This window comes from Gymnoscopelus braueri, assembly GCF_963280865.1.
Source record: "Gymnoscopelus braueri genome assembly, chromosome: 16".
Classification (NCBI taxonomy): Eukaryota; Metazoa; Chordata; class Actinopteri; order Myctophiformes; family Myctophidae; genus Gymnoscopelus; species Gymnoscopelus braueri.
The window spans coordinates 674190-694313 of record NC_137616.1 but is presented as its reverse complement, the minus strand read 5'-3'; the positions used below and the strand labels follow the sequence as shown (position 1 = coordinate 694313).

Below are 20124 nucleotides of genomic sequence, written 5' to 3'. Positions count from 1 at the left end.
ATTAAAAATCAAACAGATCCGTCTTGATCACATGACTATAGAGATCATGTGTACCGATTTGCGTGAAATTTTGATCAAATCTTTAGGCTTAATTGCAAAAGAATGTTTTACATAAGTCGGCCTCCTGGTGGCGCTATAAAAGGCAAATGTTAAAAATGCAGGTGAAAGGTTTTTCCTTGGCCTCTAGAGGGTGTGCATACAAAGTTTTACACAGATTGGCGCAGTTATAGGTAAAAACACGAATCGCCCTGTTATTTATTGCCGGAGATTAGCTGTACACAGACAGAATGACACACGGACACACACACACGGACGGACGGACGGACAGGGGGCAAAACATACTCTCTCGCTATTCCTTTCGGCCTGGTGGAGACAAGAGCCTTCAGTTTTGCTGTTTTACCCCTGCTGGTGTCAGAAACAATAACTCTCAAATAACTCAATGCAAGTGGGTGGGTTTTTGCCAAACTTTAGACTTGATTTTGTTACCTTAATAAACATTGTCATAAATACTATATGCTTCCAGACGCTAGTTTGAAGTCTTCTTTCAATCACCATGATATGCATTTCGGTAAATGATGGTCCCATTTATTTTCAAATGGATGATTAGGATGATTAGTAGGGTATGCTCTAGGAGGAGCGGGATATTTTATTGACAAGCTACACAACCAATAGCGTTCATTGCCCATCCCCGCTCTTGATTGACATACCCAACCAATAGCATTCATTTCCGGTTGCACAGGATATGACGCGATATAGAAAGATGGCGGATTTGAAATTGCTAAAAAATAGGCTTCATTTACAGTCTGTAGAGTCTATGGGCGTAATGCTGTCCATTCTTTTTACAGTCTATGGGAATCGGTATCAAGAAGGAAGAAAGAAATGGTATCGGTACATCTCTACTGCAGACCACGGTGCAAAAGACTGAAGGTAAAAGAAGAGGCCGCACACTCATAGCCACGATGCAGTCATACATTTATTCACCAATGTTTCGACCACTAAGGTGTTCTTCAGGGTTTGGCATGAAACAGAATGAACCTCACATTTATAGGGAAGGACACAGGTGAGTGTGTCCTCAACCAGAGCACCCTACATTAAGAGGGCTGAGTAATTATCATACATCGACAATAAATAACATCATCAGGTACAAATAATCCATATTATACAAAAGTATTAGATTACACTTCAATCAAATAAAACAATCTAACAAAAGCACAATAAGAGCAGAGGCGTGAAATAATCCTGTATCTTTCTCTTTAGCAGCCGTGTCAAATGTGCAAAGAAGCAGAAGGCACACGTAATATGTACATCAGAAAGAAGACTACAAAAAAGTCATTCCATGGAGACTTGAATTCATGGATTTGTTTTTGCGCATTCCTAAGCCAATAATTTGATGACCAGTGGACCGGTAGGCAGCGGTTCCGGTGGGACACATAAAGGAGACTCTTTGTGTCTCCTACCGGAACCGCTGCCGGTCATTATTGGCTTAGGAATGCGACAAAAACAAAAAAATATCCATGAATTCAAGTCTCCATGGGGTGACTAATCGATAGAAAAAAGGTAATTTTGGGGGTGAACTATCCCTTTAAGTGACCACTAGTTTAAACTACCTCTAGTCCATAGCATTAGGAATTCTCCTCAACGCTATGCGACTACAGGTATTTTCCACGTTGACCCAGTTCCCACCTACAGATCTGATCATTGGAAAAAGCCATTGAACAGATAGGTGGCGTAATCTGTCTGGTGGATATATTTTATTTTCTGGCCAAAAAGTGGATTTTGCACAAAAAGTGGGGGTCTGAGAGACTTCCCACTGCGGCCAATAGGCTTTCCATGCCTTCAGACCGTCTTTATTTTAGAGTAGCAAAAGTATAGTGTCTATATTTACTAAAGTGTAGACACTGTGCAAACGGGTCAATGGGTATAATGTACAGTTGCATAAAGGAGAACTCCTGCACCAGAGCTAGTTTAAACCAGCGGTTTGTTGAACCACTTAAACTCTGCAGACTTAAAAGCTGCACTATATAACTTTCCTCTTCTACCCCGGATCTGAACCTGGTTTCCTACGCAAGTGCTGAGATTTTGACCATTGAGCTAATAGAGGCTGCCTGCTTGCTCAAGGGATAAATTGAGGTCCAGTGAACAACAGTCCTCTTCATAGCAGAGAAACTTGATGAGTCTGGAAGGAAGATCTAAATCCCTGAGGAACTTTAACCTGCCAACACCAACCAGATGTCTGATCCTCAATCTGCACAGCTGCATGAGAGGATGAGGAGGCACTGTAAACACACACACACACACACACACACACACACACACACACACACACACACACACACACACACACACACACACACACACACACACACACACACACACACACACACACACACACACACACACACACACACACACACACACACCATAAAAGCTGTATGTCAGATCATTTTAACTAACTCTTGAAAAGGGCCAACAATTGCATGTACTCAGCTGATCTAGAATCAGCTCCCACTTCTACTGTCTGTCTCCTCAGCTGTCCTATGTCTGTCTCTCCTACACTGGCCCTCTCTCAGCTTTCCTACTGCCTGTCTCTCCCAACACTGTCTCTCTCTCTCTCAGAATCATTTGTATTGTGGTATCATAGGTTTACAGGTGTAAAACAGTGGGTGAAATCAGTTTTTGTGCTCCATTATTTTATTTGTTTACAGAAAGAGAAAAATATAAAAGGGAAAAGAAACAAAGTATAAAAAACAGAGAGTATCTACATATTTACACATAGCATATCCATCACTACAGTACATGAGGTTTAACATAAGTTGCATGAGCATAGCAGCTGGTATATACTGTTCATGATAGACATTAAGGTGCAGAGTATCAGTGTGGATCAAGTTCAACCACATAGTCCACAAATTGTCACTTTCACTGGTATAATCCACAGCAAGCAAAAGTCCAAGACCAGCCTGATGAGAGATGAAGCGGTGGTCATGCCTTGTTTAACAATCTGTCTCTCCTACAGGGTCTCTCTCTCAGCTGTCCAACTGTCTGTCTCTCCTACACTGTCTGTCTCTCTCAGCTGTCCTACTGTCTGTCTCTCCTACACCGTCTGTCTCTCTCAGCTGTCCTACTGTCTGTCTCTCCTACACTGTCTGTCTCTCTCAGCCGTCCTACTGTCTATCTCTCCTACACTGTCTGTTTCATTGGAGACAAGATAATAATTGTACCTGCTTTGATCTTGATTTCGGTGCAGAGTGGAGAAGAGACCAGATGTTCCATCAGTCTGGAACATAGCCTGACGTGGCTGACGTAGTTTAACAGCAGAGAAATGAGAGGCCCCACGAGGCCCCAAGAACTGATGGACGGCTTGGACACAGCGTCACAGAACTAGACAATATAGATAGGATAGAAAACACAGTGTAAGCCTAAAGGCGCGTTCCCACTGAAAGATCAAATCGTTGCTGTCCGGCAGAAACCAACTAAATGTTTCCGCTTTTGCATTTGTTTCCATAAATCTGTGCTATTGAACACCCTTTACGTCTGTGTGTTGATTAAAAAAATATTGAACCAATGAAAAGTATTAAAAGGTGCTTCTGACAAAACCAGCTAACTCCATTGGATCCTCAAACTTTCTGCTAAACCAGCAAAAAGTCCAGCAAAGGGGGGTGGAGTTAGCTGGTTTTGCTGACTGCAGGCTCCACCCCCTTTTGACCTCCAACCTCATTGTGAGCTTGGAGGTCCATTTAGCTGTTCTTATCAATGATGAACAAAACCTCCTAACTCCACTTTTTGTCATTTCCTGAAAATGAACATTTTGAGTTAGCAGGTTACTGACAGCAGAGAAATATGTCTTTGAGTGGCACGATTACTTTACTATTAAGTCGACGCAGAGACCCGACTTGGCGTAATGTTTTGCGAACGAGGTGAACGGGGCAACACGAACGAAGCGGTCCGTGGCCTCTGTATCTTCGCTCCTGTTGGAAAATTTCAACTGAGACAACGCTCGCTTCCCCCCCACCAGCGCTGACCGGCGCGACCAAAGTAGAGCGATTCAAGTGATTAGGAAGATCGGTGCAGGAACGCGCCTTACCAATTTTACCTGTGTTCTGAGGACAGGAATGTGTTTGAAAAGATGCCATGCTGCTTCCTGACTGTGTCATGTTTGTCGTGTTTTTTCTGCCATAGAGAGCTGAAGCACAATGTCATGTGTACAACTAGAAAAAGTGCTCCTCGGAGCACAGGTCTCCGCCAGGTCAGGTAGGTTAATATGGGCCAGCAATGTTCGAAATTTGCCAATCAGGATGGAATATGAAAAATCGGACGGAACTTGATCACTTGACTATAGAGATAATGTGTACCGATTTGCATGATGTTTGGACACAATTTGTATGAGTAATATAAAAAAGAAAAGTGTTGCAAAAATCGGCCTCCTGGTGGCGCTATAATAGGGCAATGTTAAAAGGGTGGCATTTGTTTCTGAACGTAGTGCAAATGTGCGTGCAAAGTTTCACCGCAATTTGTGGCATTTTGTTCAAAACGGGCCACTCCTGCAAACTTTAGATGTCAATCTTAGCCAATCAGGATGGAATATTAAAAATCAAACAGATCCGTCTTGATCACATGACTATAGAGATCATGTGTACCGATTTGCGTGAAATTTTGATCAAATCTTTAGGCTTAATTGCAAAAGAATGTTTTACATAAGTCGGCCTCCTGGTGGCGCTATAAAAGGCAAATGTTAAAAATGCAGGTGAAAGGTTTTTCCTTGGCCTCTAGAGGGTGTGCATACAAAGTTTTACACAGATTGGCGCAGTTATAGGTAAAAACACGAATCGCCCTGTTATAGCGCCACCATGAAGCTATTTTGAAACATTTCAAGTGGCATTTCTTCCTCGGCCTAATGGGAATGTATGTGCAAAATTTGAAAGACCTGTTTTGTTTAATGACTATAGAGATACTGTGTACCGATTTGTGGGATTTTTGGATAAAATCTGTAGGAGCACTGGTCAAAAATTTTTTTTGGTACAAATCGGCCTCCTGGTGGCGCTATAAAAGGCCCATGTGAAAATTTTGGGGCACAGGTTCTGCTGTGGCATCCAGGGAGTGTGTGTGCACAGTTTCGCTGCGATCAAGCCAACAGTGCCGGAGATTAGCTGTACACAGACAGAATGACACACGGACACACACACACGGACGGACGGACGGACAGGGGGCAAAACATACTCTCTCGCTATTCCTTTCGGCCTGGTGGAGACAAGAACGTTTTTGTTCTATATGATAGATTGCTGCCTGAAGCCTAAGCAGTATGGTCCGTGCTGCCCGTTGATCTATTGACTCAATGTGAATTATTAAAACAAAACAAGGTCTATTAACGGCCCGGCTTCCCTGTGCAAGTTACTACAGTAGGAGTGTAATTTGTGAATGAAGCACAAAAGATGTGCTAACGTGAGCTTAGCAGCATGGTATACCAGGTCGGATATTGTGGGGACTGTGATTGGTGTAGCAGTGTTAGCTGAGTTGGGTGGTTTGCTGTGATTGGTCTACTTTCTTGGGGACAGAGATAGGGACAGGGTTACAGACTCAATACTGGTACCTGCACTTGGTGGCCATGCTATGGATTCTGATTATCTTGACGATCCCGACCAATTCAACAAAACCAGTCACAGAAGATCTACACTGATCTACATCAACAGCTCTCCATTCTCAAACAGTACCCACTAGGCGTCATGTGAACCCCATCAACAAAACCCTCATGGCTAAAACCGAAGTGTGTTTATTGCAATTGAACCTGACATGGTCGAAGCGTGATCTCATCCAGAACATTGACAACCAACTTCAGGCGAACATACTGCTGCTACAAGAGACCCACTTTGTTAATGAAGACAAGCTATCGATGGCTTCGACCTCATCAGCTTTATATGCCGTGTTTATTGTGAAGCACGGCATTACCTGCTATACCATTCAGGGAATAAATGCAATAGCCCTCCAGCAATCTCCAGCCAACTCTGCCATTGAATGTTGCACCGTATAGAAGCCCTCTACAAACCACCACCTGCTGAGTTGGACATATCCTCCCTCCCCACCATCCTTCTGAACTCATTTAACGCATGGATTTCAAATATAGAAACAAATCAAATGGTTGTACTCGAGCACTGACTGAAATGGCTCTTTTGCCAGCGACTGGGTTGAAAGTAACCACCTTCACCTGCTATTTCACATAACGGTCCCCAGATCTTTTTACTCTGGTAGACATGGCACTTGGACATGCCCAGACATGTCCTTCATCTTCAACAACATCAGCGGATGCTGAAACAGAATGATGCAGGTACAGACGTTTCCTAGATCCGGTCACTCCGGTCACTCCCCAATCTCCAGCACATTTGGTATTTTACACGTCTCTCCCTTTTTTGCTCCCTTCATTGGGTCCAATTTCTGCCTGCACCCAGTACAAAACGCTGGTGTTGGCCTACAAGGCAACCAAAGGCATGCCACCCGTCCCGTATCTTCAGGACATGATCAAACCCTACAACCCTTCCAGCTCACTTATATCAGCTAACACAGGTAGGCAGTTTGAGCCTTCCCTAAAACAAAGAGTACAATGCTCCACACGTCCTAGACTCTTCTCCCTCCTGGTTCCCAAACTGGAACCAACACACCTCTTCAGACTCCACCTCAACCTCTAGCACTCATCTGTCCTTGGAATCCCTTCTTGTCACATTTGTTCAATAGATCTTAGTTTACTATGCAGATGTATGTTGGTTACTTATTCTCATGTGTCACATTTGTTTTTCTTGACGACAAATGTTAAGAATAATATTTATATAGCATGCTGTTTGGACACATGGTAGGTTCATTGTTTACCTGGTGTCCTAGTTTCTTTGAGGCACTACATTGTTGTCTTTTCACTCTACTTGCGTGACTATTTACCGTGTTGTTTGTTGTCAATGCTTGCTCTGCTTACTTGTAAGTCTCTGGATAAGAACGTCTGCTAAAAGCCTAAATTGTAAATAGTTTGGTGGATTATCAATTGCAACAACATCAAAACAATGTATTTTTGCCATAATTTGAAGAGTGAGCTAGAATAGAAACATGACACCGGTCTCACCTGCAGACGTCTCTGTGGAGCAGCATGATTCGTGTTCCTCTGCTCTTCTTCACTCTGCGTTTGTGTGGGATGAGTCTCACTGTCGTGAACACAGGTGAAACAGGAGCGAGCGTTGCAGCCATGGTCCATCAGCAGTTTGAGCATGGGGAGGTGGTCCATGCTAAGGAGCACCACAGAGGGAAATGCAGAGGGCTGGGTGGAGATGGAGGCATTGACGTCAGCTCCGAACTTCAGGAGGAGGGACGCCATCTCCATAGAGCCTCTCCTGACGGCAACCAGCAGGGGGTTGAACAGGTCCAGGTTGGGGTTGGCTCCAGCCTCCAGCAGGATCTCAGCGGCTTCCAGGTTGCTGTTGTAGACGGAGAAGTAGAGCGCCGTGCTGCGTTTGTCCTCGTAGATGCATCGCTTTTTAGACAGCTGGCTGTTGGGGTCGAATCCCGCCTCCAGGAGAAGTTCTATGATGTCATCGCAGTTGAGGTCTGCGGCGATGTGCAGCGGGCTGATGCCGCTACTCGTGATTGTCCTCCGGCTAGTGACGGGGATCAGCAGGGACACAACGCTGAAGGAAAGAAAAGCAGACGTGAAAACCACAGGAAAACAGAAAGTGTGATTTCACTCCTGTAGAATCAGAATCAGATTCAGAATAAACTTTATTGTCACATCACAGTTTTACAGGTGAAAAGAAGTGGGTGAAATTGTGTTTTTGTGCAAGCTCGATCATGTTATAGTTTTCATAAAAGGGAGGGTGGCTAGAACCTGGAGAAAAGCACAGGATAGAAACAGGTCAAAAAGACAAAAAAACTAAACATAAATAGTAGCCGGTATATACTTGGGGTTAGACATGAGGTGCAGGTGCAACACTAGAACAGTGACAGATGGGGCACACAGGCTTTTATAGTAATATAAAGGCCTGTATAGTAGTTATCCATGTTGGAAAGTAGTCTGTGGTAGCGGCATACAGTATACAGATTGTGGCTCTGGTGGTGAGTGTCCTCTATGATACGATGAGCAATGACTACGGCACCGCTTCTCCTATGGGGAGTTATTCCTGGAAGCAGCTTGCATCACCGACCGCACCACCCTCTGTAGGGCTTTCCATTCGCTGGCGGAGGATGCTTTCAATGGAGCTGTTGTAGAACGACCTGAGGATGCAGGGGCCCGCTCAGAACGTGTTCAGATGGCGGATCCAGTATATTCGCTGCTGAGCCTTGTGCCTCACATGATTGGTGTGTTCCCCACTTGAGGTCCTCAACAGTGTGTACACTGAAGAGCTTAAACTCACCGACCCTTTCCGCTGCGACACCATCAATGAATATAAGGGCTTGCTCTCTCCTTTTGATTGATTGATTGAATATTTTATTAGGCAGAAATGTAAAAACAGCAGTTTAAAACAAGTAGTTAAAAACACTTCGTCCAAAAAGGTCTTTGCAGTCTTGTTTCCATTGAGGTCCTTGGTATTCAATTCATAAACAGATATAGTAGCACCAAACAGTTCAATATCATCACAAAATACAGAAAAAAACACTATATGTAATGAGTCAGAAAAAACAATGGGGCTGGGGGGGATGAGAGTCAAAGGAAGGGGGGGTCGTCTGTCTAAGGGAGAAGTGGTTCTACCTCCCCTTTTGGCCTCCTGAAAGGTGAATTTTCAGGGCTGTTTTAAATGAGCCCAGCGAACAGCATTTTTTGAGGCATGGGGTCAGACTATTCCACACCTGGGTGGCAGTGCTGTAGAAGGAGAATTTACGGTTTTCAATTTATGTTTGTTTTATGGGTGGGTGGTACCAGATCGTTGTTTACGCTCCCTCTAGTATTGTGGCTGCGGGTGTCGCTAACTTTTTGGAGGTATTGGCCTCCTGGAGTCCACGATCAGCGCTTTGGTCTTGGTAACGTTGAGGGCGAGGTTGTTTTGCTGTCACCAGAGTGCCAAATATCTGACCTCATCCCTGTAGGCAGGCTCCTCATTGTTGACAATCCGGCCTCTCACTGTCATGTCGTTAGCGTACTTGGTGATGACATCGAAGTTGTGCGTGGGCTGTGCAGTCGTGTGTGTACAGGGGGTAGAGGAGGGCATGTCACCTTGGGAGTGCTGTAGGGGATCCTTGCAGTGGTGGGAGAAGTACTCACATTTGTACTTAAGTAAAAGTACCAATACCGCAATGTAGAAATACTCTGTTACAAATAAAAGTCTGGTAAATCTACTTGAGTAAAATATAATTAAGTACTGAATGTAAAAGTACTCATGTTGCAGAATGTCCCATTTCACAGGTTTACAAATGTATAAAAATGCTTTGAAAATAGCTGATCTACAAGCTCAGAACGCATCGCTTTGCGAAGCGTTGTGAGCTTGCAGATCGTCTATTTTCAAATAATCTAAGTATGCATAGTGGTTATGCATGTTTTGTAATAATAATCAAAATCTACAAAGTAACTAGTAACTCAAGTTTTCAAATAATTGTAGTGGAGTAAAAGTACAATATTTTCCTCTGAGATGTAGTGGAGTAGAAAATTGGAAATACTCTAGTAAAGCAAAAAAAAAGTTAAGTACATTACTTGAGTAAATGTACTTTACACCACTGGATCATTGTGCTATTTATTGTTTTTAATACATAGTAGCTAATGTGAAAATGACAAAAAAGTGGATATCTTTAGTTATAAGTTTAAAGGTATACTTCACGTCTACTCAGGCTTTTGTGAGCCCCCCAGACAGTTTTTAAGTGACAAAAAAGCGGATATCTTTAGTTATAAGTTTAAAGGTATACTTCACGTCTACTCAGGCTTTTGTGAGCCCCCCAGACAGTTTTTAAGTTGCTTGATTCAGTATTTAGATATTTGATATACATTTTATCAGACATGCCCCCTTCCTATACAAACCCAAACAACATTTTTAACATGATAGATACATCAAAAACACCCGTCCTTGGTTCTGGTGCCTCATCCTGCCCTCCTAATACGTGAGGGGACCGTGTTTTTTTTATTCATTTTTATTTAGAAATTTTTTTTCCCCAGAAAAAAATATGAAATGGAAAAAGTAATTGAAATACACAGTCTCCTCACGTATACGGACAATATTAGTCACCAGAACCAAGGACGGGTGTTTCGGATGAATCTAACATGGTTAATATGGAGTTTGAAGTTACAATGGGTTTGTATCGGAAGGGGGCGTGTCTGGTAAAATGAATATCAAATATCTAAATACTGAATCAAGCAACTTAAAAACTGTCCGGGGTGCTCCCAAAAGCCTGAGTAGACGACAAAATTACATTTAAAAAAAAAAGTAAAATATCCCTTTAAGCAAAGTTTAGTTTTTCTGGCTGGTATTTATTATCTAATTAGCTCAAGTTGGCTAGTCCAGACATCTCAATGGTTCTGGGCCAACTCAACGCAGAAATGCTTGATGCTATATATCAGTGTTTCCCACACTTTTTAGTTCAAGACCTAAAAGAGATATTTGGTGTATGCCCGGGACCCAAGCTAACAAAAATGCATTAATAATTAACCATTTACGGCCTATATTTAACTGTTTTTTTAATTGAATATTGATTGATTGAATATGTTATTAGACAAAAATGCAAAACAGCACGAGTAAGGTCAAACACTAGCTCTATTTTAGTCCAGACTGGCTAAATCCACTATTTGGGGATTTAGGATGGCGCAAGGGGCGTATGCTAATAGCCAACATATATAAATATGCACATCGTTTAATAGCCGACATATATCGGTTTGAAGTGCTCATGTGGCCTATAGTCGCTTCTTTTAGGCTTGTTTTCATAGTGTTCTGACCGTGTGTGAGCTTTCTGCACAGCCACATGGATGGGCAGAAGACCAGACTTGGTGGATCTATTGACGTCTGCTTTGAGAGACAGGAGCAGCTCCACGGTGGACACATGACCATTCTTACATGCTTCATAGAGCGGCGTTGCACCGTCAGATGCAGCACCGTTAATATCAGCACCTGAACACACAATAGAACACAGTGAACCGTGAAAACAGGGACAAGGGCTGACAGATACAGAGATCTCCATATATGAGCATAAAAGGGACAAGGACTGATCTCCATATATGGGCATATTTGTATGCATATTGTGGAGAGTTTGGGACTCCAATTTTCCACCGTAATCTTAAGACTCACATCTTCAGACTCCCCCTCTCCCCCTAGCACTCACCTCTTCAGACTCCACCTCACCCCCTAGCACTCACCTCTTCAGACTCCCCTCACCCCTTAGCACTCACCTCTTCAGACTCCACCTCACCCCCTAGCACTCACCTCTTCAGACTCCCCCTCACCTCCTAGCACTCACCTCTTCAAACTCCACGTCACCCCCTAGTACTCACCTCTTCAGACTCCACCTCACCCCCTAGCACTCACCTCTTCACTCACCTCTTCAGACTCCCCCTCACCCCCCAGCACTTACCTCTTCAGACTCCACCTCACCCCCTAGCACTCACCTCTTCAGACTCCCCTCACCCCCTAGCACTCACCTCTTCAGACTCCACCTCACCCCCTAGCACTCACCTCTTCAGACTCCCCCTCACCTCCTAGCACTCACCTTTTCAAACTCCACGTCACCCCCTAGTACTCACCTCTTCAGACTCCACCTCACCCCCTAGCACTCACCTCCTTCACTCACCTCTTCAGACTCCACCTCACCCCCTAGCACTCACCTCTTCAGACTCCACCTCACCCCCTAGCACTCACCTCTTCAGACTCCACCTCACCCCCTAGCACTCACCTCTTCAGACTCCACCTCACCCCCTAGCACTCACCTCTTCAGACTCCACCTCACCCCCTAGCACTCACCTCTTCAGACTCCCCCTCACCTCCTCACTCACCTCTTCAAACTCCACGTCACCCCCTAGTACTCACCTCTTCAGACTCCCCCTCACCCCCTAGCACTCACCTCTTCACTCACCTCTTCAGACTCCACCTCACCCCCTAGCACTCACCTCTTCACTCACCTCTTCAGACTCCCCCTCACCCCCCAGCACTCACCTCTTCAGACTCCACCTCACCCCCTAGCACTCACCTCTTCAGACTCCACCTCACCCCCCAGCACTTACCTCTTCAGACTCCACCTCACCCCCTAGCACTCACCTCTTCAGACTCCCCTCACCCCCTAGCACTCACCTCTTCAGACTCCACCTCACCTCCTAGCACTCACCTCTTCAGACTCCCCCTCACCTCCTAGCACTCACCTCTTCAAACTCCACGTCACCCCCTAGTACTCACCTCTTCAGACTCCACCTCACCCCCTAGCACTCACCTCTTCACTCACCTCTTCAGACTCCCCCTCACCCCCCAGCACTCACCTCTTCAGACTCCACCTCACCCCCTAGCACTCACCTCTTCAGACTCCACCTCAGAATTTGGTCAGAATTTATTATTCATTTTTCCCATAGAAATTTCCAAAGATATTTATATTTATTATTTTCAGCCTGGAACCAAGCCATCCAGGCTCCTGGTGAATCATGACCATAAAACATTTGATTCTGTGTCAAAACATATTTGAATATTTAATTATTTTATGTACTTTATTTAATAAATACCCTTTTTTTAGAGGTTTTCAAAAAAAGATTGCACAACAAAGTGAACAAACCGTTTTCCACGAGGAAACGGACGACTCTGGCGTATCCGTGCTGCGCGGCGATGAACAGCGGTTGGATCCCGTAGACGTTGGCGGCGTGCAGGTGGGCTCCGGCCTCCAGCAGCCTGCTGCAGATGTCCAGGGAATCGAGCCGCGCCGCCTCGTGGAGCGGAGTGTTGCCCTGGACGCAGCCCCTGTTCACCGACGCTCCCGCCCTGACCAGCAGCTCCACAACGTGGATGTTAGGACTCTCACACGCTGAAACACGGCAGCATGCACAGGGTTAAAGGGATATCTCACCCCCAAAATGACTTTTTTTGATCGATTAGTCACCCCATGGATGACTGTCAGCGGTTCCGGTAGTACACACAAAGAGTCTCCTTTGTGTCTCCTACAGGAACCGTTGCCTACCAGTCCGCTGGTCATCAAATTATTGGCTTAGGAATGTGACAAAAACTAATTTTTTGGGTGAACTATCCCTTTAACAATCTGAACCTGCTATACTCCACTACGACTGTATACGAATATATATATATATATATATATATATGTATATATATATATATATATATATATATATATATATATATGCTCAGTGTCAGTGTCAGTGCAATCTGGGAACCCATCGCCAAATAAAAAGGAAAAACAGCGTCCTCTACTGTTTTTTACTCTTTCACTTGGCTCTGGGAGTGGCTATATGGTGGACCCGTGCGCAAGGAAACCTGGGTTTTGGTCTGCCTTCAGCCTTTCACTTCCGGTGGTGCGACTATATTTTCATTCCCAAAAACAATATTTCTACACGGAACACTAACACAACTTCTCCCAGAGAACATGGATCGTTTTGGTTATAAGCCCACTTGTTTCTATGATGAAAGAGCAAGTTAAAATGTGAATATGTTTCCGTGGTTGTCTGCTCCGAGGACGCTATTGTTAAATGAGTTTCGGTTTGTTTTCAGTGGGAAGCAGAGCACAGACAGTAAATCCCGCCCACTACATTTGATTGGGTAAAGCGCGGCCTGCTTCCTGATCTGAAGGCTCGCCCACTTGTAGGTCAGTGCGTATACGTTATGACGAACCCCCCGACAGATTCAAACGGAGAGCAGAATCTGTTCTTGAGAGATTAGTGTCAGTGAGACTGAGTGAGAATTTTAGATTTAGTTAATCTGTTAGATTGATTACTTAATTAAATTAAATTACCATTGAATCAATCAGTCAGTCAGTCAGTCAGTCAGTCAGTCAGTCTAATTCTTCCATTATATGTGTCAGTAACAGGTGCGTGTCAGTCCTATAGTGTTATCATTATAAATGTGTTTCTCCTTTGCTTGATGTTCCGTGTACAGCACATTGAATTGCCTTGTTGTTGAAATGTTTCTATTCAAATGAAATGGCCTTGCCTTGCCTTGCCTACCTGTGAACAGGGGTGTCTCTCGGTCTGTGTTGGTGATGTTGGGGTCGGCTCCACACTCCAGCAGTAACTCCACACACGCCACTCGCTCATAGGCAGCGGCCAAAGCCAGAGGCGTCTGGCCCTGTCTGGCGCGTTTGTTGACCAGGCTGGGGTAAGCTAGCAGCCATTGGTGGAAAAAGTACACAATTTTTTTTACCAATAATGCAATATGGAAAAACTACAAGTAAAAGTCCGGAATTCAAAATGTACTTGAGTAAAAGTACAAAAGAAAAAAAAAGTACTTAAAGTACCAAAATTATGCAGAATGTCAAATGTAAGAATGTCAAATGTATGAACATCATTAGAAAATAGCAGATCTACAAGCTCACAATGCGTCGCGATGCGACGCATTGTGAGCTTGTAGATCGGCTATTTTCAAATGGCAGAAATGTATATAGGGCTGAAGTGGCTAATGTATGTTGTAATAATAATAATAAATATAATTGTATTTCATGATCAATAAAGACATCAATCCATGAAAAAGCATCAGTGTTTCTACCTGTAGTGAGTATGGTCAGACAGTGTTTCTACCTGTAGTGAGTATGGTCAGACAGTGTTTCTACCTGTAGTGAGTATGGTCAGACAGTGCAGTGTTTCTACCTGTAGTGAGTATGGTCAGACAGTGCAGTGCTCCACAGCAGGCAGCCTCATGCAGAGAGATCCAGCCCTCATCGTCGGGTTCAGTCAGAGTGCTGCAGTTCCTCTTCACTAGGCACGTCAATGCCTCGGTGTCGCCACTTCTGATCACGCTCTGCAGGTAGCTGAGCTCTCTGACGCACGCACGCACGCACGCACGCACGCACGCACGCACGCACGCACGCACGCACGCACGCACGCACGCACGCACGCACACACACACACACACACACACACACACACACACTATGATAAGTTACTGTGCCCGTCCAAGACAAGTATCTACGTATTAGTGTATAGCAGTGGTGGAAAAAGTACTCAAATGTTTTACTTAAGTAAAAGTAACAATACTGCAATGCAGAAATACTCAAATAAAAAATTACTTGAGTAAAAGTACTGCCATCAAAATATACTTAAAGAACCAAAAGTAATGCAGAATGTCCTGTTTCACAAAAGTTATCATGTCTAAAATATATGAAAATGTTTTGAAAATAGCAGATCACAAGCTCACAACACGCCGCATCGCGACATGTTGTGAGCTTGTAGATAGGCTTTTTTCAAATGGCCAAAGTTTAAATAAGGCTGAAGTGGTAGTAAATGTACTATATGCTTTATAATAATAATGAAAATCTACAAAATAAATGGTAACTAAAATTTGGAAATTCTCCAGAGAAGTAAATCTACTTAGTTAGCCTACTTTACACCACTGGTGTATAGCCCTATCACTGTGTGTGTGTGTGTGTGTGTGTGTGTGTGTGTGTGTGTGTGTGTGTGTGTGTGTGTGTGTGTGTGTGTGTGTGTGTGTGTGTGTGTGTGTGTGTGTGTGTGTGTGTGTGTGTGTGTGTGTACATATATAATTTATACTCTTTTATGTTCTTGCTTTAATACATGTTTTGTTATATGTAGCGAAATCTGTGGGACAAGTCCCAACAGCATTTCGCTGCTTGTACCCGTCAGTGTCCCTTTTGTGTCTTTAATCTGCTACACAAGGATCGATATAGTGGCGGTCCCTGATTCATCTCTCTCTCAGCTAAGACAGTTTTAAGGTTTCCACCCGACAGAGACGATATATAGCTCAAATCTAAAATGACACAGATGCTTTCCCGGTTTTAATAGGTTAAAGGGATATTTCACTTTCAAAAACACTTTTGGTCATTTTATCATCTACTCAGGCTTTTGTGAACCCCCCAGACAGTTTTTAAGTTGCTTGATTAATTATTTAGATATTTGATATTCATGTTATCAGACACGCCCCCTTCTTATACAAACCCATTGTAACTTAAAACTCCATTTTAACCATGTTAGATCATCAAAAACACCCGTCCTTGGTTCTGGTACTCACCCTGCCCTCCTAATGCGTGAGGGGGCCGTGTTTTTCCGATTACTTTTTTCATTTATTTTATTTAATTTTTTTATTGTATTTTATTTTTTTCATTTTCCAAAAAATATATAAAAAATAAATGAAAAAAGTAATTGAAAAAACACGGCCCCCTCACGCATTAGGAGGGCAGCATGAGTCACCAGAACCAAGGACGGGTGTTTTTGATGAATCTAACATCGTTAAAATGAAGTTTGAAGTTACAATGGGTTTGTATAGGACGGGGGCGTGTCTGATAAAATGAATATCAAATATCTAAATAATGAATCAAGCAACTTAAAAACTGTCTGGGGGGTTCACAAAGGCCTGAGTAGATGATAAAATTACCAAAAGTTTTTTTGAAAGTGAAATATCCCTTTAAGTCAGGACTTATTATAAAGGAACATCCGCACTCTCTTCAGTTATATTCTTGATTTATTCTTTAAGGGTGAACAGCCGCAGCAAACAGGTCTATCTAGAGAAACGGACACGTCGGCCTTCCTCAGCGTTTCAAACTAGAATACATCAAACAGGATGTGACATATATAGCTATGCGATAGTGTCAATGGTGAATACAATTCACTTACAATTCATTGTACTATTAATGTTTACATTAAGCATTACACATAGTATTTGTTTAGTAAAAATATTCTTAAAGTTTCCACAAAATCCACAACCAGAAAAAACTATTCATAGAAAACATTTCATAGGAAACAATTCAATAATAATTCTTCATTCAATCCCTTAGGGAACTCAGTATTTAACCCGGTCTCTGTCCCCACCTCTTCTCAGTGGGTTGACTACTTCTAAACCTTGAAAATCTTAGTGTACATATGTCATGTTTAACCATATTATAGTGCCTGGCAACTGGAGACTTCTCATCTTTATTTCTAACATTACTCTTGTGCTCCGTAATTCTGGTTTTCAATTCTCTTTTGGTCTTTCCCACATAGCAAAAACCACAAGGGCACTTTAAAAGATAAACTACATATTTTGTCTTACATGTAATTCTCCCTTTGGCTTAATTTTGTTTTACCATTATGAGGGTGAGAAAAAGAGTCTCCTATTATCATGGCATTACAATTAATACAACCTTTACACGGTGTTGTAAAAAGTGTTGTGGTTGAATATACACATCATTTTTTATTAGTTTGTCACTTATATTGTTTGCTCTCTTGTTTGCAAAAATTGGGGGGGTGGAAAAGGCTTTTCCTACCACAGGATCACTGGACAGTATATGCCAGTGTTTTTTGACCACCTGTTTAATGGGTTGGGAGATTGGAAAATGTGGTTGTCATAACTATAGGTTGTCTGTTTAAAGCAAAAGAAGATTTAGGAGCAAGGAGATTGGTTCTATCAAGGGACTTCCCTGTGGAGGGAGGTCAACCGGATGGGTCGCACAATAAAAGTGATGTCAAAATGACAAAAATGTGTGGCGGAATTTAGACCTTCACAGAGGGTGCCTGCCGTGCACCTCTGTCACACACTCTGATTGGTTGGGAAGACAAAGTAAATTCCGTTACCACGGAGATGCGTAACCTGACTACATCCTCTTCCTTGTTTACGTCGGCAAGTTGCAGACAGTATGATTTTTTAAAGGTTTAAAGGAGTAGTTCACCAAAACAAAATCTTATTTTCTATCAATTAAACAGCCCATGAGCCTTGATTTTTTATCGCGTTCTTAAGGCAATAATTGGCCTATAGTAGAGCGGCTTAACTCCCATTTTTGAGCAGATCGTGCACTTTTTGTAAGAAGCGTGACACTTTCAGCATAGTTAGTATATTCCATTATGTTCATTTTCAGATGGGGAGGGAAGTCAGATTTCACCTCTGAGGACCGTGAGAGGTCAAATCCAAAATGGCCACAAGTTCAACTTAAATTTGGAACCAAACACAGTAGAAAAACGTTTAAAGTATCATTTACAACTAAATAGATTTGACCTCTCAGATCTGACTTCCCTCCCCGTCTGAAAATTTATGTTATGGCATTTACTATGCTGAAAGTTTCAGCCTTCTTACAAAAAGTGAACGATTTTTTGTGCCAAACCGCTCTACTACTAGGAATGCGACAAAAAAAAAAAAAAATGGGTTGTGTAATTGATAGAAAATAAGTCATGTTTTGGGTGAACTACTCCTTTAAAACTCAACAACGGAGTGTGATGCGTCGTTTCACACTTGTCACTCAAGGCATACATTGATCGATTGATCGATTGATCGATCGATCAGTAGATGTAAGATTGATCGATCGATCCACTGGGTACCTACTTTTTGAGTTTCTTGAAGAGATGGTGCGGGGAGGTCGAGGTGGGGGCGTGGTGGCCATCAGAGCGCAGAGGGGCGGGGTTTGCTGGTGGCTGCACGAGTGTTCGATTGGTTGGCGACGGGGCGCCGCAGCCACCGTGTCTGCTGGGTCCAGGGCTCGGATCCCTCTCCGTGCTGCTGTGGAGAGTTTGATTGGCTGACGGTCCAGGGCCGGGGGGCGTAGCGTGGCGCTTGTCGTTGAGGCTTCGCTCTATGGCCAGCTGCAGTAGCTCGCCATCAGACAGATGGCTGTACGCGCTGTAGTCGTCTGGGTCCATGACGCCGACACTGGACGAAGACAAACACACGCTTTAATGCTAATAGGCTCTAGGCACAGTGGCCATATCGGCAAGAAATGGGGCCTCTTCCTTACTTCCTTCACAGGTGTTCCCAACGATGCTAATCAAGGCTCTATTCCATTCTGGTCAAACAGAGTCAGGGTGCTGATATTGTGCATGTTGGCTCACTGGAAACATTCCGCTACACCAGCGGGTCTCAAAGTGTGGTCCAGGGACCCTCATGGTTCCTTGAGGGGATTCCAAATGAGAAGCACTGTGCTACACTAAACGGAACAGAGCTCATTAGAATAATTGGTAACTGTGAAGGAAGTAAGGAAGCAAGATTGTGGGAAGTGAGATTTTATAATTTTCTGGGCGTCAGGCAGAATTATTCTCTCCATATTCTAACTTTTTGTGTTTTTTTTGTAAATGAACACCCTGCTTGACCATACTACAGCGTCACGCAAAAGCATCAAAAGTAGCAGATCCACAAGCTCGAAACATCAAGCTTGGACATCTGCTACTTTTGCACTTTTTGATTTTGAATCCTGAAAAGTCACACTTTTGGACATATTCAATTCAACAAAATGGTATTAAAGTCACAACAAGTTGTCTCAAGACATGAAGGTTTCCACCCGACAGAGACAAATTCCAGGTAGTTTGCAAACCTATGGATGAATATTTGGCGAACGTAGCCAATCTGCAAACTCACAAGATCTGCTATTTTTTAGATTTGGTATTGAGGGAAAAAAATAAAATAATTATGTTTTATTCCAAATGGTTCAAGAACAACAATCAATTTACTTTGGGTATGCTGTGTGTAGGCATTTTTTTGCAAATTATACAGGATTGTTAACAGGTTAACATTCATTAGAAGGAGAATATCAGTCACCAGAAGCAGGGACATGTGTTTTCCATAGGTCTAACATAGTAACCTGGGGTCTGAGTTGAATAGGTGTATATGGGAGAGGTGTGTGTCGAATAAAGCAACAAAAAACATTTCGGGGGTCAAATAAAGTGGGACAGACAGCAGATAGATAAACAGATTCAGTAACTGGGAGGAAGCTACCTCCATCTCTATTTATAACAGGTCAGCTTGGCTCAGTCAGTGTTTATGTGGATACATACTTAGTAAGATGACACCTGGCTGAATGCACGCCAACTGGGTCGCACGGCACAACATATGCCGGGCCTGAGCTGAACCCAGACCAACGTCATTTACATTATTATCAGTGGTGGAAGAACTACTCACATTTTTACTTGAGTAAAAGAATCAATACCATCATGTAGATAATACTCTGTAAAAGTCCGGTATTCCAAATGTACTTAAGTAAAAGTACAAAAGTATTGGCATCAAAATATACTTAAGAGTACCAAAAGTAAAAGTACTCACTATGCAGAATGTCCCATTTTGCAAGTTTCCA

General features: G+C 43.2%; 1 protein-coding gene across 1 annotated transcript; it reads right to left on the bottom strand.

The window, feature by feature from the left end:
* Nucleotides 1–1737: 1737 nt before the first annotated feature.
* On the bottom strand, nt 1738–18950 carry LOC308103719 (ankyrin repeat and SOCS box protein 2-like). Its single transcript, XM_080453848.1, has 9 exons — nt 18796–18950; nt 18387–18710; nt 14729–14898; nt 14090–14245; nt 12694–12939; nt 10880–11051; nt 7097–7655; nt 3219–3378; nt 1738–2276 (listed from the first exon to the last, which is right to left on the bottom strand). The coding sequence occupies exons 2-9, from the start codon at nt 18698–18700 to the stop codon at nt 2092–2094; spliced, it is 1962 nt and encodes a 653-aa protein (XP_080309974.1). The 5' UTR covers nt 18701–18710; nt 18796–18950; the 3' UTR covers nt 1738–2091.
* Between the last annotated feature and the right edge of the window lie 1174 nt (nt 18951–20124).

Excerpts from the sequence above, each read along its gene's own strand:
- LOC308103719 (XM_080453848.1), bottom strand. The coding sequence starts at position 18,700 with ATGGACCCAGACGACTACAGCGCGTACAGCCATCTGTCTGATGGCGAG. Across the intron at positions 14,246-14,728 it reads TCTGACCATACTCACTACAG|CTTACCCCAGCCTGGTCAAC; the intron begins GTAGAAACACTG and ends AATGGCTGCTAG. Across the intron at positions 12,940-14,089 it reads AGAGACACCCCTGTTCACAG|CGTGTGAGAGTCCTAACATC; the intron begins GTAGGCAAGGCA and ends GCCGTGTTTCAG.